This window comes from Bradysia coprophila, unplaced genomic scaffold, assembly GCF_014529535.1.
Source record: "Bradysia coprophila strain Holo2 unplaced genomic scaffold, BU_Bcop_v1 contig_561, whole genome shotgun sequence".
In the NCBI taxonomy this organism is placed as follows: Eukaryota; Metazoa; Arthropoda; class Insecta; order Diptera; family Sciaridae; genus Bradysia; species Bradysia coprophila.
In genome coordinates, this window is record NW_023503807.1 from 2,181,803 (window position 1) to 2,192,586 (window position 10,784).

At 37.2% G+C, this 10,784-nt stretch overlaps 1 protein-coding gene across 2 annotated transcripts in view; it reads left to right on the top strand.

Moving 5' to 3' along the window:
* Positions 1 to 2,851, top strand: part of LOC119083119 (homocysteine S-methyltransferase 3-like) — a 31,796-nt gene extending 28,945 nt beyond the window's left edge. For both annotated transcript variants that reach the window (XM_037192751.1, XM_037192752.1), the window contains 7 exons: positions 1,169 to 1,274; positions 1,340 to 1,586; positions 1,761 to 1,919; positions 1,983 to 2,060; positions 2,228 to 2,353; positions 2,439 to 2,545; positions 2,613 to 2,851. In XM_037192751.1, coding sequence (XP_037048646.1) covers positions 1,169 to 1,274; positions 1,340 to 1,586; positions 1,761 to 1,919; positions 1,983 to 2,060; positions 2,228 to 2,353; positions 2,439 to 2,545; positions 2,613 to 2,760 — 971 coding nt within the window. In that variant the 3' untranslated portion in view covers positions 2,761 to 2,851. The remainder of the gene's footprint in view (positions 1 to 1,168; positions 1,275 to 1,339; positions 1,587 to 1,760; positions 1,920 to 1,982; positions 2,061 to 2,227; positions 2,354 to 2,438; positions 2,546 to 2,612) is intronic.
* Positions 2,852 to 10,784: the final 7,933 nt, after the last annotated feature.

The window sequence follows — 10,784 nt, forward strand, 5'->3', positions numbered from 1 at the left end:
TCAAAAGTAAAGGGACCCAAAACGTCAAAATAAAGCAAAGTTGACGTTTTCGTGTTAGTGGTGTGTGTGATATAATTTTTCAATGAATTTCGGGTCATAATTCCTCTAGGTAGTCTACCTCTATGGGGGGTAGGGTAAATTGGCACCATGCAAGTTTGATGCGTGCCAGTTTCCACAGTAATGTGAATTTAGCACAGTGCCAGATTCACCATCTGAAGAGTAATTTGGCACCATGCAACTTTGGAAATTGGCACACGGTAGCCATAATAGAAAAATAAATAAAAGTGAATGGTGTGCTAATCATAGTCACTATTAGTCAACATTATTTACCTATAAAGGGAAGGCTTGGCAAAAATTAGGGAATTGTGATGTTTCGATTCGAGGAACAACGTTTAGCTGCTCGACGAAGATTGCTCAATAGGGTCGGCCAAGACATCGCAACTTTTATGCAAGATTTCGTAAAAGGACGAATTTTCTAGTTTGGAGACAAATTATTGAATTTATCTCGATGCCTTCAAAGCCATAGCTTTTTTGCGTCATTTTGTAAAAAGACAAATTTATTAGTTTTGACTGCGAAAACTCGTAAAATGACAAATTTATTGACTCACAGACTCAATCATAACTTCCAGATTAAAATGAGTTAGCACAAAACTGGCACACAAGCTTCGTTGCGTGTGCCAAATTCTCAAAAACCTATGAAAAAAGGTAATCTGGCACATGTGCTAGATTCCACTTCATGTACGGAATTTGGCACCCCCTTCACGTGTGCCAAATTCTCGGATCCCCTCTATGGTCAACACAATGCTCTTCACAGCAAAGTTTCCTGAAGTCTCAGCACAGCTGAGAAAATGACTATTTTCTCGCCCGCGTCATGAAAAATTCATTACAAACTTTGTTAATGAATTTATTTACGTAGCACATCGATCGTCTCCCGCAACTCTCTGGGAACGATGAGTATGTAACAAGCGGCTTATCACTTTTGACTTGCAAATATAATTATATGAAGCGATAAATGAGAGGGCAATAACCATCCTTTGCACGAGAGTTATTGCTGAGCACCGAAATATCAGCTATGCGTATAATTGCTGCTTCTGTTTCTGAGAAAAGATTATTAAATTCTTTGGAAATGACATCAAAAATGATTTTCTTTTTCTCTCTTTTTTTACAGTGGAAATGGTTCTGAACGAGGTTATTGTAATCGACGGCGGATTCGCGACTCAATTAACCGTTCACGTAGGAAAGAGTGTTGATGGTGATCCACTTTGGAGTGCAAGGTGCATAGAGTAAAGTATATTGTGCTGCTGGATCTCAATTTTCATACAATATCCATTGACGCTAGGTTTAATGCAACAAATCCCGATGCAGTAGTGAAAACACATCTAGATTTCTTGGAAGCAGGTGCCGAAGCAATCATCACAAATACGTATCAGGCGAGCGTTGAAGGATACAAACAATATCTGAACTTCGATGACAAACAAAGCATCAATCTAATTAAGGAAACAGTCAAACTAGCCCATGTGGCAAGGGATCTGTATCTTCAGCGTGGCAATGCAACCAAACCGATTCCATTGATTGTTGGATCGATTGTGAGTGTTTGCAATTTTTTGAATTGATTTTAAGTTTAGACCAGTTGCATCTCTATCAATAACATGACAAACCATACCTTGCATCTCTTTTCCCCGCGTGACCATATTTCATGAACGATCCCTTGATGACGAATGAGTCCAAATTCAAACTAATTTTCTTGTCGGTTGAAATAGGGACCCTATGGTGCACATCTGCACGACGGCAGTGAATACTCCGGTAGTTATGCTGACAGAGTGACGAAAGACACCATTAAAAACTGGCATCGAGTTAGAATCGACGCAGTTTTATCAGCTGGTGTTGATGCCCTTGCCATAGAGACAATACCTTGTCTGGTAAGTTTTTTTCGGTTTTTTGTTGTTGTTGCGATGTTTGACTGATTTTTAATTATATGTTAGATGGAAGCTGAAGCTCTCATCGAAATGTTGTGTTCAGAATATCCACAAGCCAAATTCTGGATCTCTTTTCAGTGTAAGGTAAGCTAAAAGCCCAGAGATATTAATTGGATGTCAAAAACTCAGATTCTGTTGAAAGACATTTTACTTTTTGTGGGTTCACCTACACAGCTGCTCTTAGTCTGCGTCCACACACTGTTATTTCGAAATCATACTAAAATGCCATTTATTTTCGTGTGTCCAAGCAGGACGGTTCTAGCATTGCTCATGGTGAAAGTTTTTCGGACGCAGCACTACGAATCTGGCATATTATCAGCGAGAAAAAGGCATTGAATAATCTATTGGCTATCGGAGTTAACTGCTTGCATCCTCGTGTAAGTCTGATATTATTGTCGCAGCACAGCACTTGTGCCCTTTCCATACTTCTTCAACTTTTTCTTTATTTAAATCCATGTGCAGTTCATTACGCCGCTGTTTAAATCACTAAACGGAAACCTGTCGCCGGAACAGAGACTTCCCTTGGTGGCCTATCCAAACAGTGGTGAGGTTTATGATGTTGAAAATGGGTAAGATCAAAAAACGCACTCCTCGCAGAAAATTGGATTTGATAAAAAAAAAAATTGCAATTTCTAGATGGACTGGTCGTGAAGACTGTGTACCGCTCGAAAGTTACGTGTCTGAATGGATCGCGCTGGGGACCAAAATTATTGGCGGCTGTTGCAGAACATATGCCAGAGACATAACACGAATCAAGAACACAATCAAGGCGTCCGTTGAATAGGAGTTGGGAGCGGGATTGCATTTGGAAATTATTTTGGAATTTTATTCTTATTTATACAAATTTAAGCGTAAAGTAAAACGAATTAGCAGAATCAATTTTTTGTAAAATTATTTGGCCAATGGCCACGTCAAAATCATGCCCGCACGTTAGTAAGCGGGCGTGACGTAAGTCCACTACCAAAAAAGTTTTTTTTTGACGGCGACTTTTTCACTTCTCCCCTTGGCTCTAATGGTCCCCAAACTAGGATATTTGGAATATAGGCATCAATACAAGTTCAACGAGCTGTCACACGTTACTGCAGCTTCAAAGTTGGCCGAAGTTCAATCGAAATATTGAAATCTCGAATTTTCAGATAATGCAAATCGCCTACGATAGTTAGTCAGTTAGTTCCTATGGATCCAGCAACTCCTTGACTTGACTTGACTTGACTTTCGCAATAACAAGCTTGTGGGCTCACCCATGAGATTATTTGAACGTGAGGACTTTGACTTGAATGATCACGAATGAAAATCAAGTCCTAATCCTCCCTTTTCTTTCTCCTAGACTCGGTTCATCGTACACCAGAGAACAATTGTGCGCTTCCTCTCGTCGAGCACACTCATTCACATTCGCACTCTGCCTCCGGCACTTTGTGTACGATGAACTTTGTCAGTGGTGAGGCCACTACTTGCATTACTTTGACTTATATACCAAGGATGAACCTGAACCAAGGTAACTAACTCAACCACCGTCGCTCGATCTATGTGGTCGGACTAACTACACGGCAGTGGGGAGATGAACCAACCACCTGAGCTCTTTCATTGCTCGGAAATATTTTGTTAAGAATTGGTATCGTGAAGAAAATTACCTGTAGCAGGAGACTTACCAAACCACACGTCATACAAACCAAAAAAGCGTTCTCCAATAAGCCATTAGCGCGTGAAGCGAGAGAGATAACATATCTTTAGCAGAAGATAAGACAGCCAAATTATTACATAAAACCGTTTACACTATCGCTAGTCAAAGAAACGAGAATGCTCCCGTCAACAAACGTCCGAGAAAAACTGGAATCGCCGTTCCGACAGACACCGCGCAACGGGAATGCTCTTCTCAACGTTTCGTAAAACGCTTCTCATGTGTTAGCCACACCACGTAAACAGCGATACCTACGCGTAGAGGATACGCTCCTCTTAGGGAACGTGGAAGAAACGCTCAAACTCAGAGGCTGCTAAGCCCTTTAACTTTACGGAGAGAATAGTTTCTACAAGCGAGGCAAACGTTCCCTTCAAGAAACGTTAGAGAAAAACTGAAGGCTAACGAACCATAACTTTGACTTGACATACGTCGACAACAATCAAAACCAACAACAGGCCGAAACTCGAAGCGCGCAACATCACGGAAAGAAGAAAACTCTAGACAACAACAAATTGCAAACAAATTGTACTTGTGCACGTACGAAGAGCGAAAACAAAAATAAGGCTTCTAATCGCACAGGACCATCGGTTAAGTATCTGTTTGCCAAAACTGGTAAAATGGCATATCCAAACCTAAATGCTCCTTACAAGAAACGATAAAGCAAAACCGTGAGATATGACGCATTCAGAGAATGGTAACTGTAAAGCATCAACCATTCGCTCATCAAGTTACATCGCACGTACCGTAAACCGTTACCCTATACAAACCGTATCTGCTTCAACTGGAGTCAGAGTTTTCTCCAAACCGTGCTGCACTGTGTCCCGAGCGTGTCATTTCAGTATCATTTACGCGGGACAAACCGGATTTGCAACACATTGACACCACGACCAGAGCCTTCGTTCATCATCGAGTTTCACTGGTTTCACGGCTTGACCTGTATACAGCTCCGTTCGATATTCCTCCTGTTAGTTTCCGCATTGGCATTCGGCCTCTATTTCTCGGCATTTCCCTCAAATTCATGAATTCCATTGAGCAACTTGTCCAGAAACAATGTTGGTAATCATCCCGTTTCACCGCCTAAGTCTCCGTCCGTCGAAATTTCATTCGGGAAAAACTACAATCGCTCGCGAAAACAGTCGGACACAATTGTAAACAACTTTAAAATCAAACAAACCAAGAAAAACAAAGAAATAACTTGAAAAACTAAGACAAATTCGACGAGCAATAATTTTTCACGTCCAGCCATTTTCACATCGCCTACTTCCCAGCGGATCCAGCAACTCCTAAACGTTTCTATAGATTTTCCTGAAATTTCAAAAGTTGGAAAAAATCCATATCTTAGGAGCTGTAGCAAACTGTAGCATCTCCAAACTTTGGAGTCCAAAGTCTTCATACAAATGCCATATAAAAGCCGTATGTGTGTTTGTGTGTGTTGTATATTTTGGTGCATGATGAAAGGTGTGTGTTGTTTTGGGATGTGTTTCTTGTTGGAAATTCCTGGGATAATTAAGTATAAACTGTTAGCAGTGCTTAGACTGGATTCTCCAAATGTTATCTACTCCGGTGGCAACGATACTAAATTCTTCTGATTTAAACACGTCCACTTAAACCGAGATGTTTATTGAGAATAAAATCAAATTTAAACAGGCGATATTGGCCTACATGATCAAATATATTTAATTGAGAGTTCAATGAAACATTGACTCTAACATAAACTTCCACTAGGTTGGTTCTTAAATCCCGAGCAACGAATTCATTCATATGAAGAAATGCGTTGGTTAGAGCAGTAAAAAAGATGTGTACCATACATCTCATCTCTTCTAACCAACGCATTTCTTCATATGAATGAATTCGTTGCTCGGGACCCCAAAAATGCGTTTATAAATTCAGAAAAAAATACGAATGCCTTCTTCTGACTCTTCCGGACCAGAAAAACACCGTTGTAGCTTAATATTCGATGCTCGAGCAGAAAAAAAATCTGGCAATGCAGATTAACCTGTTACAGACGGCTGTCATCTGTTATCGACAACAACAGCAATAATAAACGACAAGGTTTGACTAATGAGATCTTATATAGCAAAAAGCACGTTCAAAACAAATGAAGTAAAAGATTTTTGAAATCAATCTACGAAAATCTTCGATCAAATGAAGTAATAGTTTGAGACTTTAATTCGTTTATTTTGCGATTATTTTAAAATTCCATTATATGACAATTAATCATATTCCGTTTGTATATTTATATAAAATTAATCTCCTCCAACGCAGAGGTGTATGGGACTGTGCCCAAAATCGATGCAGCATTCACTCTTTGTATTGAGATTCCAAGTCTTTGGATCAGGTAACTTCTGGATTTCTTCTCTCCAGTAGTGGCGATTAAAATTTTGCCAATTTTATTTACTAAATTTCGACCTTCTTCTGACCAGCTTCCCAAAGTTTCGACGGCGAACCTTGGCCAGTAAGTGCACATAATATTCCATAACAGCAGCTGAACTCTTTTAAAATCTGAGAAAGTGAAATTTGTGAGAAAAACAACAAATAATCGTTTTAACTAGTTATTTGACCCACGAACAGTAGTAAGAAGTCGATTTCGTTGCAAATACACATTTTTCGATATTTTTACAAAAGGTTGAACTTCGTGGTATACCGTGTCAATATAATGTGCTACATCGAGATCCCAAATATTTTGTAAAAGAGTTCAGCTACTGTTATGGAATATTATGTGCACTTACTGGCCAAGGTTACCTCGACTCAGCAACACCGGTTACAGTGTCTGCACTGGCTTCGTGGGCGACGTGGGTACACTTAAAAAGTTCATTCAAAAATGTTGAAAAAGTGGTTTCGGATGGATCGCCGACCGGGACAATGCCTAGTGTACTGGTAGTCTCTCAGGAAATAAAAGTCAAAAACGAAAATGTCGAACTTTCGATGTTAGAAAACCTCGACAGACACACCTTTTGGACCATCGGTTTCTTTGGCAGATTTGTAGAGTTTTTAACGCTTTACATCCTACTAGAACATTGTTTTCAGAAATACTCTCAACTTTCCGAGTTATGACCATTTGAAAGTTAAAGTCGTCCGGGGGGACTTCTTCCCGGGCACCTTCGGATCCATCAACCATATGCCTGGAATTAGTTTTCAATGATCTACGTTTTCCGCACACAGGCTATCGCGGCCCTTAAAATTCTAAAAATTCGATACGCCCTACTATTTATAGGTCGCAATGCAAAAGTGACATGATTGGATTTTCCCTTGTTGAGTTTAATTTTCCAATCAATAGTCCACTGATTTATTTTGTCCAGGGCATTTTGTAATACTTTAACTGCTTCCAACTGCGAAAGATCTGTTGTCATAATCGCTGTGTCGTCTGCGAAGGCGGGTGAAACACAAATCTTGACAAATCTTTGAGAACTTTGTTTACGATGTCCTTTTTTGTGTCGTATGTGCACCGTCATTTTGGTGAGCAAAAATGAAATAAAGTTTAAAGTTTGTGTTTTCGTGTGATCCGTGTAGTCCTGCAACTACATCACTAAAAATTTCAGTGTCATTGTTGTGACTGCGTCAAAGCGAAGTTTGTTTGCTAGAGAGGGTATTGGTTGGAGGTAGACGGTTTTTGTTTTTAACCAAAAGAAAAACGCCGAACCGATCATTTCCAAATTAAAACAGATTTTGTTTATTTCATAATTTTTTGTATAATTTTTTTTTTGTTTAACACAACAACATAGCTTATAGAATAACCTGTCCACAAAAACAATATTTCTATAAATATGTTTATTATAATCATTTTTTTTTTGTTTGTTTATTTTTAATTACATTGTTTAAGTGCGACGATATTTTATATCAAACAAAATTCAATTTGAAAATTTAATCGTTTTACATTTAAAATAATTTTTTTTTTGTTTTGTTTTGCAGATACTTTTATTTAAATAATTTTTTTTTATTTAATTAATTTTAGTTTTGTATAGAAATTTGTAATTTTATTTAATTAATTTTTTTCTTTCTTTAATTATTTACAAAAAAAGATCGTCGCCTTCACTTTATAAATAGAATATTTTATATTTTTTTGTTTTTGTTTTTATATAATATATGATATATCTAGAGATGTGTACAATTAATAATTACTAAAATACAATTTTATGTGAGTGATACTTCCTTTTACTAAAATATGATTTTTCAATATAATTTCTAGAAAAGCTATGTAGAGGGTTCCTTTTTTTTAATAATAATATTACTAGAATTCTTTCTTTCATTTTTTCCCCATCATTTTCTTAATTCTTATTACATTTGCATTTAAATTTTTTTGTTTTTTTTTTCATATTTGGTAGCAAAAATAATATTGTGGTCGTTTGTTTCTCATATTTTAATTATCTTTTCTCATTTATTTTTATGTGTGTATTAAGTCGCACAATGACAAGCCAAACTTTATAGATTTGCGGGCTGATTTTGTAACTAATAAAATTTGAAATTTGAAATTCATTCGCGTAACTTTGTCAATCTTTTTTCGTCGCATATTTGGTTGTTAGTACAGGCATTTTCCACTGGGATACAAAAATTAAAATTAAAATTCCAATGAAGAGATAATAGTTAAAATAGGTTTTTCGTTGACTATGCACCCGAAAGTAACTCAAGTCAGAAATGTACGAAAGCCATTTTTCATAGCTTTTGTTCAAGGATTGTGGTATTTTATATGTAAATTATCACCGTTATTATGTTGAATGATCTTCGAAAAAGCCATTTTCTTCACGTTTTCATTATATTTAGATAGAGTCGAAGTAGGTTTTATACAAAATTGTAGTTTGAATTTTCCATTTTTTGCAGTCAATGTTCGTTAATTTACGCAACTTTTCGAGTTTCAATCAATTATTCTTTTAGTAATTTTGTTATCAAGGCTTGGGTAACTGACTCCATTTAATAAGATACACGAGATCCTGGGCCATAGCTAGCAGCACAGGCTCATAAACCGTAATAATATTTTTATAAGATCAAACTAAAGGAAAATCGTAATTATTAGGGCAGGCTAAACCTGCATCTGTCTGCCCATAGCTACAGTACTGACGGGAACACACCTTTTACATCTTTATTTGTACGATGCGGTGCATTTTTTATATAGAAATTGGTGAAAATACAGGTCTTAGTGCTTTCAAACAAATGCGAGAGTTGAGAGACTACAAGGCGAAAAGGTTTTGTGTAATTTTGTTGAATTATTGACCCTAAATCTTGTAATGCCTGAATGAGTCGTCGAATAGCTGACAATTAGCTTAATTTCCAATCAGAAGTTTATCAGTCGTGATAAATTTAACTTTTTGATTAATTATAAGAAATTTTAAATTTAGCGCGCTTTTTTTACAGATGAATCTTACCAAAAAAAACTAGCCTCCAAGTCTATTGACTTCATTCGGTGATAAATTACACTTAATTGTGAGTTTGTCGGTTTATCAATGTTTAGTAAGAGCAGTATTAGACTAAGTAAATTCACCAAAAACAGAATTTGTATGGTATGGTGAACGACTTTTAGCAAAAGTTTATTGCCTTGGCCACCCATACTCATTACAGATTATGTGAAAATTCAACTTAAGGAAAATTGGCGTTGCGGAGAAATTTAGCTATCATCGCCATCATAATCAACTTAGAACTGTCTTAACCGGTTCTGTCGAACCTTTAATTTATCAGCGAAAATTAAAAATTTATCAATGAGATAGGAGATCAGGACCGGCGTATACAAAAATGTTGAAGTATTGAAAAAAGTTGGAAATGAAATTTTCATCTTTGTTTTTCCTCGGTGGACAAATAACTATTTCGCCAGGAAACAAAAACTGCTACTTACGCCCCGCCCCGCAAATGAGGGCAAAATTAACCTTTTCGAACTTTTACGACTTGTATTTTCTTCCGGGTTCTAGTACGTTTTGTCATACATTCACCAAAGTCAGAGAATGAAGTAATTGAAAAATTGGTGGCGTGTCTATAAAGAAAATTGTGTTTGGAAACTAAAGCTCAAATGTAATAGATTTTCGTACACATTCTATTACATTTCCACATAAAATTACTAACCTTCAGCGCTATATAGAGTGGTAAGTAAGTGCGATTTTTGTATAACTAGTCTGGGAGTCTCACATCAAAATGAGAGAAATCACAAATAAATTGATTTTGTTTGAAAACAGAGTCTGACTCTCAATTTTAGTTTTCTTTCTCACTTAACACTCTGTTTTTGTGAACCAACTTCACTGCCATGACATTCCATGGATAATTTACTGGACTGAAGTTATATCACCCGAAAATGGAGCGCAAAGAATGAAGTACTGAAAAAATCATTGCGCATCTCCAGACAAATTGGATATTTCCTAAACATTTTATGAGACTGCCGTAATTTACAAGCATTCTTTTGCTTTAAAATTGTCACTTATCTTAAGAGTGATATCGCCAAATTTTCAGGAGATTGGGAAACAAGCGGTCTCCGATTTTAATGAGTGATATCTCGTTGGATTCGTCTTTCAATTCTAGGAAACACATGTCTTTCACTTTTTCTTAAAAAAAATTGTTTTCTGTGAAAAGCGCTCAAAAGTGGAGACATGTCAGAGGGTGCCGAAAACAGTTTTTCGACAATAACTCAAGAAAAAATTATTTTAAATTGTTATAATGTTGTACGAATATCGGCCTTGGAAAGACCTACAGGTAGAGTATACGCACCGCTTGGTGCTAGTTGATCCACGAGAGTTATGACTAGCAATATAGTGAATGTTCGGAGAGTGCGCCTTCTCTGCAGCTTCGATGTTCCGCGTAACTGAGTATGGGGTGTTGTAGCTGGCCTCACCTACTATCGTCCCACATATAAATGAATCCAGTACTTTTGTGCTGCAAGCTTACAGAAGTCTTAGGAAAAAATTTGCATTTTGGCACCAATTTTTTCCTAAGACGTCTTTCTGAGGGCCCAACTGCCAGAACAGCGGAACACCGAAGCTGCAGAGAAGGCGGACTCTCCGAACATTCACTATATTGCTAGTCATAACTCTCGTGGACCAACTAGCACCAAGCGGTGCGTATACTCCAACTGTAGGTCTTTCCAAGATACGTCCGACATTCGTACAACATTACAACAATTTAAAATCATTTTTTCTTGAGTTATTGTGGAAAAACGG